The sequence below is a fragment of the Ostrea edulis genome, chromosome 6 (assembly GCF_947568905.1).
Source record: "Ostrea edulis chromosome 6, xbOstEdul1.1, whole genome shotgun sequence".
Classification (NCBI taxonomy): Eukaryota; Metazoa; Mollusca; class Bivalvia; order Ostreida; family Ostreidae; genus Ostrea; species Ostrea edulis.
Window position 1 is genome coordinate 52,697,345 of NC_079169.1, and position 15,038 is coordinate 52,712,382.

A 15,038-nucleotide genomic window follows, 5' to 3' on the forward strand; every position below is an offset into this window, starting at 1 on the left:
ATCACAATTGTACTACAATTGTCCTGTTAATCAAAAAGTAAACAGAGTTTCTTAGGTTACTAATAAACCTACATTCACAATACATGTCTCAACAATGACTTGTACACAAAAGTTTAAAGTTTTAGCAACTGAATGTAGTAGCCTGTTGGGGTTGGTGTGTTGTCCAGCTGTAGAACGACTCGATCTGCAAGGTGGTGTTGACCCATTTATATGATCTCATAGTTCCCATCTGATGTCTCATCATCTGATGACCTTTCGTCCGATTTTCTACTGACCGAGGTTGTTTTGCTCTCTGTGAACCTTGACGACTTCTGATCAACGATGGGAAGCCCAGCTGTAGGATTATGTTTAAACGGTTTACGATACGCGTGTCTGTTGTTCCGTCCCTTGGTACACATAACGGTCTGGGTCTACTCGTTTAACAACCACGTATTCCTTGGATCCTCAAGCATCCTGTGTCTTGTTACGTCCTAAAACACGATTTCGTAAAAAACAATGGTACCAATAGCAAGATAATGTGTTGCAAGTTTCTTTCTATCACCTTCACGGTCTTTTGCTTTAGCCCGAAGTTTCTCCCCTGCTTTTTCATATACGGCCTTTAATCTCTGTGCATGGTGCTCCACATACTCAGAAATGTTTACTTCATCCTCCTCCCCCTCCTCTTCAAAACGAAGCATGGAATCAATGGGTAGCCTCGGATTTCTTCGCAGAAACAGGCAGAATGTACTGTGGAGTTGTATACAACAGCAGTTCTGGTAAGTGATTTAGCCAATGTCGTTTTTCATGTGGAGACGACGAGCGCAAAAGTTCATGCAGCGTTCGGTTGAACCTCTCGCATTGTCCATTACCCTGGGGGTAATAAGGTGTTGTACGGTTCTTCCTCACCTGGTACATCTTACAAAGCTCAGCTATCAGGGATCCCTCAAAGTTTCTGCCCTGGTCAGAATGTATGCGCTCTGGTACACCATACTTCATGATCCACTCTTTCATGACTCTGGCTGTTGTTAGGGCATCTGGTCTCAAGTGGGTATTGCAATGGAAAATTTGGAGAAAACATCAGTAAGAACTAGAACATTTTCTCTGCCATCTGATGACTTTTCTAGAAGTGTGAAGTCCATAGCCACAATCTCATTTGGTTTCGTAGCTAGAAGGTGGCTAATAGGTAGCCGCATGCGCAAGTGGGGTAGTTTTGCTGAATTACACCGTTCACATGACTTGCAGTATTCGTCGATGTCGGCGTACATTCCAGTCCAGTAAATTCTGGATCTCACTAAACTGACCGTCCTGTCTATGCCCTGGTGTCCTGACTGTTTATGGAGTTGTGTCATAATCAGGTCTTGTAAGCACCTAGGTAACACTAGCTGTTGCAATTGGCCCTGTAGGGGGTTGTTTACTCTGCGGTATAGGCGACCTTGGTCTCCATTCTCTCTCATTGACGAAGCATGTCAATAACAACTCATGATTCTCCCTCCCGTTCTTTCTTTGACGGCTAACGTTCATCAAGGAAATACTTTAAGAACCTTGAAATAATAGGATCCTGGTTCTGCATTTTGACGATATCTTCTGGATTATAACTAGGAAATGAAAACACAGTAGAACATACTGCTACTGGATGTAATGTCTTAGCGCGGTCCTCACATCCCTTGATCGCTGAGGCAAGAGCCTTAACTCTAATGTCATGTGGAAGAGGACTACAAGTACTTGACACAACGGAAGAGAGAATCACATCTGGATAGTCTTGATAAGGCATCAGCTGCAGTGTTCTCTTTTCCAGGTCGGTACTTGATGGTGAAGTCATACTGCGCTAGTTGCATGGCCCAACATTGTTCAGTAGCCCTCAATTTTGCGCTTGTTTGGAGATAACATATGGGGTTGCTGTCTGTCATGATTTCGAATGTAGATTCCCACAGGTAATCCTTAAACTTCTCAGTCACTGCCCATTTAAAAGCAAGCAGTTCAAGTTTTGCAGAGCTATAGTTACCGTCATTGCGCTCTGTAGGGCGGAGTGTGCGACTAGCATTGGCGATGACACGACGTTTCCCTTCCTGTTCTTGCATCAAAACAGCACCCAGCCCATTCAAACTCGCGTCTGTCTCCAGGATGAATGGTTTGGAGTAATTTGCAAACCCAAGCACATCTGTGGATGTCAGCTTAGCTTTCAGCATGTTGAATACAGTCGAACACTCAGGCGTCCATAATTGTTTCAGTTGCCCGTTAGACTTTTGTGGATTCTGCTTGTTGAAAGCGGCGATCAGTCCATACAAGGGTTTTGCAGTATGTGCATATCTCGATACAAATCTACGATAGTAGCTCGAAAACCCCAGAAATCCTCTCAAGTCATTAAGTGTCGTAGGAAGTACCCAGTCCTCTACAACCTTAACTTTATCCTCAGAAGCAGAAACCCCATCCTTAGAGACAGTGTAACCGAGGTACTGCACTTCCTGTTGGAAAAAGTGACATTTACGTGTTGCAGAGACCAAATGGCATACGACGATACTCGTACAATCCGAAAGGAATCGAGAAGGCCGTTTTATGTCGATCATCTGGATGCATCCCTATCTGGTGGAGGCCACTTGCTAGATCCATGGTGCTGAACAATGTAGATCCGTAAAGGACATCGAGAGATTTCTCGATCCGTGGGAGTGGAAAAGCATCTCGGATGGTGCGTTGGTTTAACTTCCGGTCATCCACACTTAGTCTTATGGAATTGTCTTTCTTGCGTGCAACGACTATGGGCGAAGCATATGGGCTTTTGCTCGGCTGAATTATGTCCTTCTCCAGAAGTTTCTGTATGTGGTTTTTAACTTCTTGATACTGATTTGGTATCCTTCTGTAAGGTATGCCTATAGGTTCATCATCAGTTACTTGAATATAGTGCCTCACAGTCTCAGTGCATCCCAAGTTCAGGTCATTCTTCGCAAATACATCATGATTCCTTAAGAATAGGTCTAAAAATTTCTGTCGTTCCCCTGAGGTGCACTTCATGTTATCTGGGACGAGTAAGGATGTGTCAAATGCTGGTGGATCTCCGGTTACATCGTCATGCAGTACAACCGTTTCCCCCCTCATTCCCGTAGACAGAAACTCTGTTTTAGCTCATGAGGCTATGTCAACATCACATTCAGACACCAGAGCTACACGACTATTCTTCTTCAACCAAACAGTCCTTTGGATTCATGACCTGAATGGGAAAAGTTTGTCTGTCACTGACACACACAGAATTAAATGCTATAACCCCAATGTTGTTTACTATTGGTTCAATACACACAGTTGTTTTATGTCCAGTTTTACGATGAATGCACACATCCTCGTTCGAAGAAATCCTAGCAAAGCCCTTCACTTCTCCAACTCTCGTTTTGGCCTCAGTTGAGTTGAGAAATGGAACATCAGTTAGGAACAGGTCACGACACTGTGAGATTATATTCATACCTATAAGTCCAGGTATTTCTCTACCACTTACATCCTTGACTATGAGAATCCCACGGTCTTTCATTGTGTGACCATGCACCACTATGTCGGTTTCAATATATCCTATATATGGGGTATCCAGTCCATTAGCTGCTCTTAGAGTTATGAATAGTTCCTGAATCACTGGGATTGTTGACAGATATTTATCATAAAATGACTCTGTACTAGTGCTCACCATAGAGCCAGTGTTTAATAAACATTTCATGTCAATATTGCTAATGGTGATGACCACTGTTTGACAAGGTGCAATTACATTATTACTGTGCGAGCCAATTGTCAAACCCACTGCATGGCTCTCTGCAGTGGGCGCCACTAGTTTTCCTTCTTGGGATAATTTCTCTTTATGTGTCCCTTCTCTTTGCATTGATAACACTGTACTGTCTTTGGGTGTGTTCCTTTAATGTCTGATAAGTGGTGACGTCTTCATATGAGTGAAAAATTCTTGAGAGGGACGTTAAACAATATTTAATCAATCAATCAATCCTCAAGTCACTCACATCGCTTTTAAGAGTCTTGATAAGTTCTTTAATATCATCGTGATCATAAGCTTTCTCTGCATACACGATGACTTCTGTCCTCTTCTTTGGCTCTTCCTGATCCTGGGCTAAAGCAATCGCTTTTTCTCTTAAATCATGAAAAGTTATTGTATCATGTGTGCGAACGATCCTTTTCAGCTCCCTACGCAGCCATGACTCAAAAAGATTTTCCGCCAATCGGTCCCTCAACATAATGTCTCTTTCTTTCACACGGGATTTGTCTACCCTAAGAATCCATTCAAATTTTCCAATCAATTCTACTGAGAAGTCTTGAAGAGACTGACCGCGCGACTGTTTGGTGCTATAGAATTCAGATAATAATTCAGACACAGTTGCTCGTTCACCAAAAACTTCCTTCAGAGCCCCCAGGACTGTTTTCGGACTCTTTTTTCTTCTGTTGGGTGAAACCACATCTCCTCCTTCGCAGGTCCCTCAAGATGACTAAGGACAAAGTCCACCTGTTCTTCCTGCGGTGTATGACGTGTTTTCAGAATCCTGGTCATCTCCTCGGTGAACTCGTACACAGATACTCCATGACCTTTCTTCCCCGGAAATTTTTCTACCTTTCGCAGCTTTGGAGCAAACAAAAGCTGTTGCCCTCCCTCTGCTTCCTTCTCAAGCTTGACCTTCTCGAGTTCGGCCTTCAGGGTGTCCAGCTGGACCTTGACCTCTTCGTCACTCATCTTGATGTTGCTATCTGCCCACCCCCACCTTTAGGAAAGTACCGTCGACGCCATTTGTGAACGAGTGGATTTGGTTCTCAAAAAGTTTATTTACACTAAAAAGGTGGCAGTGTACATGGAAACCCAACATGCGGCTAAAGAAGGCAGTAATTCATGTACATGTAACCCACGCCATGTGAGGGGAACTCTATATACCGTGTCTAAAAACGAAACCCGGAATACGGAAAAATATGTTCCGGCGAACTCTACTACATAATAATGTATATCTGAATTTTAACACTAGTGCAAGTCAGCATATACTGATAATGCATATCTGAATTTTAACCATACAAATGTACAAGTCAGTATTTATCTATTGGTCTGACAAGAATTATGAATTTGTCCGACTAGAACTATCATTACATGTGCTAACTTAGATGTACATACTAGTCACCATCTATTGGACTGATTAGACCTATTAATACTAACTTAAATTTGCAAGTCATTCAATATATATTGGACTGATGAGACCTATTAAAAATCATATAAATTATGTAAGTAATTATCTATGCGTCTGAAAAAATCAATATTTAGAATAGAACCAGATTGATTGATTGTACATGTATATGGTTTAACGTCCCACTCGAGAATCTTTCACTGATTTTTCACTTAGTTATGACCCTTGGAAAATAGCATGAATTATCAGTTTTCCGGACTTTTTTTGGTTGTGTTTTTTGCAGATATTCATTTGATATTTGGTACATTGCTTTGCCATAACAAGTTACATATCAAGTTCGAATTTCATCTTGGTCCGTTGATTTTCCATTAAAGACCCAAAAATAATACCGTACGGTTTCTTCACGGATCACTGGATGTGGGCGGAGCTCATCTATGGTCATTGTTATTTACCTGGCCAAGAGATCAGGGTGCTGTGTATACTTTTGATGTACACAGCAAGGGTCTCAGGGCCGTCTGTAGTGTTTCTGTGGTCATAATGTTTGTATAATGGTTGTATCCCTATGGTTAGATGACACCCTGTCTACACCACCCCCTCTTTCTCTCCTTTACTCTCAGTCATTGGCTCAATGAATAATTTCTTTTATAAATATAGAGCTATCATAAATTGATAATATAAATTATTTCAATAAGTTACAAGTTTTAGAAATTAATGGGCAAATTATTGTTTGATTTCTGATTGTGTAATTTATAATACATGTATATAGAGGGGGAAATTACAATTATATTAAAATGGTGTTGTTCAGGGGTCTTTTTAAAAACAATTGAATTACAAGAAAATAGTAGTTGTGGACAGGTCAATGCTATCAAAATCCTAGAATACAAGGCTTCCTCAAGATCTAAAGAATGTCTGTAGGTACTGGCTGTTATTGTTATCAAAACACTTCTCTGGGGTAGCTCTAGCTGCAGATGTCACTCCACCTGAGATCTATTGTTAAATATTTGATTGACAGACGGCTAACAATTTGGGGGTGTTAACTTAAAGTTGGGTCTTTAAGTTATGCCCTTGGACGTAAAAAATTAGCATGAATTGTTAGTTTACATCCAAGTTTCTTATCTCTGTAGATAAGAAAGAATACTACACTCATTAAAACTTCTAGTATATCGATACAACAATATATCATCTACATATCACAGTTTATTGACTTGGTTAAAGACCTAAACCTAATTATAAATTTGTCTTCTTTCTTGGTCAAGTCTCTACTCGAATAGTAGTTGATTTCCAACCATTCCTATCCTGGTTCCCCAATTTTCCCTTTTACCATAACCTACATAATGTCACAGTTTATTGACTTGGTTAAAGACCTAAACCTAATTATCCCCTCGCGCAACTAGTTGCGGAGGGGATATAGCATCGCTACTGTGCGTGTGTCCGTGTGTGTCCATTACAGCTTGTGGGCAAGATTTAAAGAGAACCTTTGCACTAACGATTCTCAGCCTTCGCATACATATGTAGCATTGTAAAACGATGAACCCTATTCATTTTCAAGATAATCGGTGAAATATTTCTTAAAATATCGCGTCTTTACTACCTAAAAACTGTGAAATTTTATGTACGAGTTGACAATACTCACTTCCGGTTAATTCAAACTGGTACCCTGTCAAGTTACGATTCTGGTCGCTTTGGTTGCACCAATTAACAGGGAACCAGTTTAAAGAAAACGAGACAGCTTACGTCTGTTGCAGGTAAGTTTGTATTTGTGCATTGTCATATTAGGCCTAGTGCAAGTTGGCGTGCGCAAAGACAGTCTGTAGGAATTAAAAGCGCTATCTCTGACACTGAGTAATTTGATGAACGTCGCGGTTTCATTACCAGATTACCCCAAGTGATTACAATACAGAATTAATTCAGATTACCACACGTGTCTGTTTACAGAATTAATTCTTGAGGCGTACGTAATTCTTGAAAGCTATAAAGATATTTCACAAGCTTCGTCGACCTGTCAACACCGGTATATTGTCCTTTTACATAACGAAAAAATATTGCTTCCGTGGGAATTTTCTGAGTTCATGCATTCTGCATACAACAACTGTGAGGTATATTCAGGTAAGTAAATATGTTTCTGCTAGGAACAAGGGAAACTGCCCAATCACGTATGTATATACCCCCCCCCCCCCCCCAAGATAATATGCACCTTGATAGGTTTATTAAAGGGAACGTAGGGTATAAAAAAATATTTTCACATTTCAAATACTAAATATTTAGTAATTAAGTCCACTGGTTATTTCCATTTGATTGTAATCTGTTGTGTAGAAATCGGCTATTAAATATAGCTACACATCATCTGCTGGAGGCTGCCATTTTGCAAGATAAAGTTATTGTTCTTTAAGATATTTCCCACAATCCCATCTGTTTATGACGTATACCGGGCAATTGCCTCTCAGTGAAAGCATCTGATCATGTCTGACTGCAAAGGATATCAATATGAGCCTGATTATAATGAAGAGGAATTATTAGCAGATTCAAATGAAAACACTAGTGCATTGGGATAAATTGATGAAAACGACACTCTTAATTCTAAAACTTTTAATTTTGTATTCTTTATACAGGATTGTTCATTATCTTCACTTCTTCATTCTTCACTTGAACATTCCTTAGCACATATGATGGACAATGACTGGGCAATTCTATCTGTATATGTTGCACAAAGTTGATTTATTCTTCAATATGGATTGAGAGTGGGATATTTTTGTCACTATTCATGTCTTCATTGAGCTGAAAATATAAAAATGAAATCAAACCATTAATTTATAACTTTAGTAATGAATTTTCATGAAAGTGCATGTACATGTACATGTATTTCACACAACAAAGAGTTTATTTTTCATAGTAGTTTTCTCTCTTTCTGATTTATTAGTACATCTGTTTACAAGAGAATCTTACAATGTGAATCTGTATACAGCACAAATCAGTTGATTATCACTACACCCCTGCAGTAATTGCCACGTAAATGTCAAGACTTGAAAGATTAACTGCACAGGGGGGATTAAAATGACCTTGGTTGTAAAACTTTGTTAATCATTTAATAGAGAAGTGCATCAAATTACCTGTTTCCTTAGATGCTGATAGTCCAGGTTGGTCAATAGGTTCTGCATATGAGTTTTCATTGGTTTCCAAAAGAAAATGGATTAGCTGAAAAATAATGACTAATTAATTATATATACTTACTTCATATATACTATACTTCATATATACTATACTTCATTTGTTTACTTGTACATTTTCAATTTCTTTAAAAACAATAGTATAATACAAAATGTGCTAGTGCTGTGATGATTTTTGAAAGTATTACATGTATCCTGCTTTTCCTTTTCCTCATCTTTTTGAGCTATTTTCTCTTATTTCTTAGGCTTGCTGCCATCAAATATTTTAGTTACTGCATCTTCTATTTAATAGGTTTTGGTGTGTATCCCAATATCTTAACTTAAATAGATATTAATTTAACTTTGAATATTTAAAAAGCAGTGTTTACCCATCCCTTCATATTTAGCCTGTACAAAATGTTCACTGGATAAGGATAGATTAAATTAGAAAATTATTATATAAGTAAAAGTTTGTTGTAAATAAACTCTGGTTATACACATTAAGAATTATTAGTATTTACTGAGTAAAAAGCAAATATAACTGGTACTTACCCTGATATCCTCTTTATAAGACTCTTTCTCAAAATGCCGTTCAAAAACAAAAGATTCATTTCCAAGGTTATGTATCCAATTATTGCACAATGTTCATAGTTTTTGGGGGAGATCAGGGATGCTAAAAGGTAGATACATGTATTCCTTTTCCTTTGACCACAGTGCTAAATTTCGCTTGAACTCCCGACATTTAGATCATAGATACTCTGTAACCCATTTAGTGCTAGGCACAGCAGTTGTAATGAATTGCCGCATACACGTCATCAGCCGCCATGATAAGAGATTCTCCCATTCAGCTCAGTTTTCAGTGTAAATGACAGATTAAATCTTGTTATCAGCAGCAATTATTTTTTCTATGCTAGATTTTGTTGTCTGCATGGTACCAGTTTTCACATATCAAAATTTGATTTTTGACCCTACGTTCCCTTTAAAAATGCCATATTAATTATCCCCCCCCCCCCCCACCACCACCTAATGATGTTAGAGGTATCTGGATTTTAATCAATAATTAATAGCTATATATATTTAACAAAAACTTATATATGATTATATAGAATGGGAAGAATAAGGGAAACTGCACAATCACATATCCCCCCACCCCAAATGATATGCACCTTGATAGGTTTATTAAAAATGCCATGTTGATTATGCCCCCCCCCCCCCCACCACCACCAAATGATGTTAGAGGTATCTGAATTTTAATTAATAATAAATAGCTATACAGTATAATATAATGCATATGTTCATGATATTTTCTGCCGCGAGGGGATGCTCCGCTTAGCGGTGCCCTTGTTATAAATTTGTCTTCTTTCTTGGTCAAGTCTCTACTCGAATAGTAGTTGATTTCCAACCATTCCTATCCCGGTTCCCCAATTTTCCCTTTTACCATAACCTACATAATGAACTTTGAATATTGTTGTGGTACAGTAATTTTTGCAACCGGTAGGGGACTATGTATTGCCATGCAATACTCTCAGAATGCTTGTTGTTGAATAATGAGGTTATCTGTCTCATATCAAGGGACTTTATCTCAGGGATATTTCTACTTATTGTTGAATAATGAGGTAATATTTTAATCTGTTTTAAGGGATTGTATCTTAGAGATATTTCTACTACTGTTGAATAATGAGATAACCTGTCTCTCATGTCAAGGGTTATTTTTACTGATTGTTGAGTAAAGAGGAGAAACCCCAAGACATATTTCCAAGTAATAGAAAGAGCTTTTGCTTTAATTTGTATGATGCTACTTTTTGTTTACAAAAAATCTATAAATACTGATGATCTCATCGAATTGAAATTCAAGGAAATTTTCGTAATAAGCATGATATAAAAATTGGCCTTTGATAAATTTCGCTGTGAAACTGATTCCGTTCATTTAAAAATCAAATTTTTAAAGTAGCGGATATTTTCAGTGATTTTATCAGAACCAAACCTCCTAACGCGCTCCGTGTTTTTGGAAAAAGGAGAAAATATAATTATTCTGGTTAATTTGCACCTTCGAACTTAAAAGGCATACCACTCCTTCCTGACGGCTTCAGTGAAGCCAAGGTTTCGATTCGTAACACTAGAAAGTGTTCCGCTACAAAATACAACTGGCGAATCACAGCTAATGGACACAACAATTAACGGGGTATTCATGAATTGAAATACAATTTTCACTACAGTAATGTTGAGTAAGTGAATGTGATAGTTATCGGACTTCAATTATATTGTAAATATTTAACAGTTTGTGTGCCAATGTCGTGAAAAACAGGATATCGGTAATGTCTGTTTTTATATTTATTTTACCAAAAGAATTGAAATAGTCTTTATATACTATTCACGAGGTGAAAGGCAAAACGTAGTAGGCGTGTAAATATGGTAATATGATGATGGATGTTAAAGGTCAAGATAAAAGGTCGAGGTTGTAACAGTACTGTAAATTAAATTTTATTCGCGCACTCTTATTTACGCGTAATTTTACGAGACTACTCATAAGCAAGAAGCTAGATGCAAGGTGAAGATAACGAACAGTGATCAATCTCATAACTCCTATAAACAATACAAAATAGATAGTTGGGCAAACACGGACTCCTGGACACACCAGACGGTGCCTAGGAGGAGTAAGCATCCCCTGTTGACCGGTCACACCCGCCGTGAGCCCTATATCATTTAATAACTTTTAAAGTGATGACTTATAAACGATGCTGATTGGTTGAAAAATTCGTTTGATTTCTCTGTCAAAATTTCGTTCGGAGTTCATCTGCACTAAGCACGCGGGACTACTTTTCTCTGGAATGCGTCTTCCCCGTTCTAATTTTAGCGCTATTTCTAGCACGGGATTTTCCACACAAGCATTATATATAACAAAATGCATTTGTTTGATTTTTGTTTTTCATTACTATCAAAAATAAACACAACTAAAGATATGAATAAAATACAAATTAATTTAAAGAAACAACATACATAGGCGATGACGTGGCAGAATAGTCAATTTGATGACGTAGACCACTTACTGGTAGAAGTAGACAGATTACACGAGTTCCCGGTATGAATCGTCTGCTTTACGAGATCGATAACATGACGGAGCAAGTGGCGACTTCTGATCTGGTAAATATCAATGAAATTGAACTGCGTTATATGGGGCTCAGTCAACGAGTGCGTTTTAAACGTTTTCCTCGATATTGAAATGGAACCGAATTGCATTCTACCGTTCCAACGACACAACCAGTGTTCAACGTCTCCTCCAACACGATGCTGCATAAATCCAGTCACCACTTGTTATCTTCCTTTATATTTAATTCAGCTTTTAACCATTGCACCTTTAATTTGGCGTATAATCCATTTAAATCTGCACAGTAACTGTTCCTGACCTGAACGCACAGCCATGCCGTTTTGTTTTTGTTTTCATTCTTGCCTATATGTATTCCTACGCGCCTTTTCAGAAACGTTAATTCAAGCTTTTTGATGGGAGAAACTATTTGTTTTTCTATCTTAAAAACATAATTAAATGATAAGAAATAAAACTTATAATTCTTTGTTTGATGTATGTATCAAACGAAACATTGGACGGAAAACTTTTTCATCAATGCGCTACGCGCATTGATGAAGTTTTCTGTCCAATGTTTCGTTTGATACATGCATCAAACAAAGAATTATAAGTTTCATTTCTTAAATCCTGATCAGGTAAACGGAGTTATCCGCAGTCAAAATCAGTGTGCCAAGAACGGCTTAACAATCGGTATGAAACACGTCAGACAGCATTTGACCCAATGATAGGTTGTATTGACGAACTAGATCATTATAACGACCATAGAATTTGCGAAATGCTTACTTCAATCGAGACTGTTGAAACCCCTGTACCATCAACTTGTTTGTCAGTAGCTTACCTCGATTTAAAAACTGACTATACGCAGAACAAGCGCTTGCATATCGAATCAGTTGAGATATATAAACACCATATGCAGGTGATAATGCAATATTGCTACACAAATATGGGAAGTTGACGAAGTAGATCTCGCGAATAATCTCTAAAGAAGACTTTAGCAATGTAATGATTTGCGAATTTTATATCTCGCAAGTATCCACACACGAAATGGTCTCGCCAATAAATTGATCTACAGGACTATGTGCCAAACATGGATACTCCCTTTAATGAAATGCAAGAGAAGAGTGGGTCTCTTTCACACACTTCCCGTGGGGATCCGGGTTAGAATAGGTCCTCAGTACCCCTTGTTTGTCGGAAGAGGCGACTAAATAGGGCGGTCCTTCGGATGAGATCGCAAAAGCCTAGGTCCAGTGTAACAGCAGGTATGGCACAATAAAGATCCCTCCCTGCTCAATGGCCGCAAGCGCCAATCATAGGCCTAAATTTTGCATCCCTTCACCGGCAATGGTGACGTCTCCATATGAGTGAAAATTTTTCGAGAGGGACGTTAAACAATACACAATCAATCTTTCACGCACACATCACTAAAACGACTCGAGCAAAATCAGGGTAAATCCATTTCTTGGGATAAACGAAAGTTTTTGATATAATGGCAAACTATTTTTGAAAAAGAGCTAGCTAGCACCAAATCTACAAACGTATACATGCTTATTGTTTTGGCTTCCAAATCAAGATATTTTCAAAGGAGCCAATTAGGATATGTCCTCTTCGTCAAGGGAGCTGATTCAAGCACATACATGGTTGATTCTATATTGTTTAACGTCTCTCGAGAATGTTTCACTCATATGCAGACGTAACCATTGTCGGTGAAGGGCTGCAAAATTTAGGCCTATGCTCGGCGCTTACGGCTTTTGAGCAGGGAGGGATCTTTATCGTGCCACACCTGCTGTGACAGGGACCTTAGTTTTTGCTGTCTCATCCGAAGGACCATTCAGTAGACTCTTACGACAAGCAAGAGGTACTGAGGACCTATTCTGACACGGATATCCATGGGAAGATACGGACGATATTTTCAAATCTCTCTATTTAAGCATCTGTTCATCTCTCTATCTTTGTTTGTCTCTCTCTATCTATTTCGATAGAAACATATACCCATGACGGTGTATGGATGGAAGGGAGTGCCGAGCTCATCAGATACCAGTTTTGAGGTACGCACATAAAAATGTTTATAGGTAATGTGAATTATATTTGATATTCAAATTATTCATCGATTGATAATTACCACCAGATCACCACCATCCGACAATTTTAACTGTCACCTGCTGACCATGCAAACCGTCTGGTTGACTGAAAGAGCTGGATAAGAATACTTGTATTTTATTTCAGTCTTTAAAGGAATCACATATGATTGGATTTCATGACAAAATTGACGTCATCACCTGATGGTTGAGAGGACAGACGATCTCGTGACATAAGCATAGCCTTTTAACGATGACATTTTATATCATAGACATACGAATCTATTGTTATACACATTCGGATGGTCTGATGATCACTTAGGGTTCAGAGGACAGACACCCGGATGTGTCACATGTCTGCTGTAATTGCCGGAGTGGGTGAACCTTTTCCCGCAGGCTTTGCATTGGTATGGCATTTCCCCGGAATGGAGCCGTGTGTGTTCTTTCAGGTGGTGCTTCATCTTGAAAGCTTTCCCACAAAACTGACACACGAACTGTCTTTGGTCTAAGGGACTATGGTAGTCTGAAAACATAAATTATGATAACATCAATTGAATATACTTTAATTCGTTTCTGTATGAAAAATGAGAAGATTACAAACAAGTGATCAGTGAAAAAGTGAAGATAACAAACAGTGGTCAATCTCATAAATCCTGTAAAGAATTCCAACACGGGTCCCTGCAAACATCAGAGGTGGGATCAAGTGCCTAGTAAGAGTAAGCATCCCCTGCTGACGGGTCACACCGCCTTAAGCAATATATCTTGATAAGGTAAACAGAGTAATTCCGTAGTCAAAATTAGTATGCTTAGAATGGCCTAACAATCTGGAATGAAACAGCAATCGACCTAATGAAATTATATCGTTACAAGGAACATACTATTTGCGAAATGTTGACTTTTAACGAAATTATTGAAACCCCTGCAACATCAACTTATTTGTCAGCAGCCTGCCTCTATTTAAAACCCGATTATACGCAGAGCATGCTCTTGCAAATTGAATACAACGAAAAGTGATCAAAAAATATCATCATACTGACCATAGAATTTGCAAAATGCGGACTGTTGAAACCCTTGTAATATCAACTATTTATCAGTACCCTGCCTCGATTTAAAACCTTATCATACGCAGAACATGCTCTTACGAATTGAATCAATTGAGGCATAAACACCATATGGAGATGATGATGAAATACTGTGTTTATTTGCATACGTGTTCGTGTGCCAGTGGTTGTGTTTGTGCGGGTGTAAAACGGAAAATACCAGGTAAGGTAATGGGTAATCAAAATAGTACATGTTCTTTAATATTTCATGGCCAAGCAACGTATTTCCTTGAAAGGTATGTTTAGTATGCTACAATTAGTGAGATAATGAAATTCTGTCTTTATAAAAGGAATATTTAAAACTTCATTTCCGTGCACACGATACGAGTGAACTCTTGCTCCATTATATTTGTCATTTTCTTGACGAATCAGCTGACTATCATATGTCGAAAAGCCAAGTCTTTCATTTGTCGTGAGGAATTATACATGTAAATATGAATGAAAGACGAAACGTATATGCAATTTAGAAGTGAAACTAAAAAATGATTTCCCCAAGCAGAAGAATTCGAAAAGAG

At 38.4% G+C, this 15,038-nt stretch overlaps 2 protein-coding genes across 2 annotated transcripts in view; both read right to left on the reverse strand.

The window, feature by feature from the left end:
• Positions 1 to 1,019: 1,019 nt before the first annotated feature.
• On the reverse strand, positions 1,020 to 4,687 carry LOC130047287 (uncharacterized). The gene is made up of 6 exons (XM_056141928.1): positions 4,377 to 4,687; positions 3,966 to 4,092; positions 3,292 to 3,409; positions 2,884 to 3,086; positions 1,727 to 2,441; positions 1,020 to 1,192 (listed from the first exon to the last, which is right to left on the reverse strand). Exons 1-6 carry the CDS (start codon positions 4,685 to 4,687, stop codon positions 1,020 to 1,022), a joined length of 1,647 nt encoding a protein of 548 aa, XP_055997903.1.
• An 8,861-nt stretch (positions 4,688 to 13,548) lies between these two features.
• LOC125648486 (zinc finger E-box-binding homeobox 1-like) overlaps positions 13,549 to 15,038 on the reverse strand; it is a 46,043-nt gene continuing 44,553 nt past the window's right edge. The window contains exon 4 of the mRNA XM_048875613.2: positions 13,549 to 13,946. Within this exon, the coding sequence (XP_048731570.2) occupies positions 13,738 to 13,946 (209 nt within the window). The 3' untranslated portion in view covers positions 13,549 to 13,737. The remainder of the gene's footprint in view (positions 13,947 to 15,038) is intronic.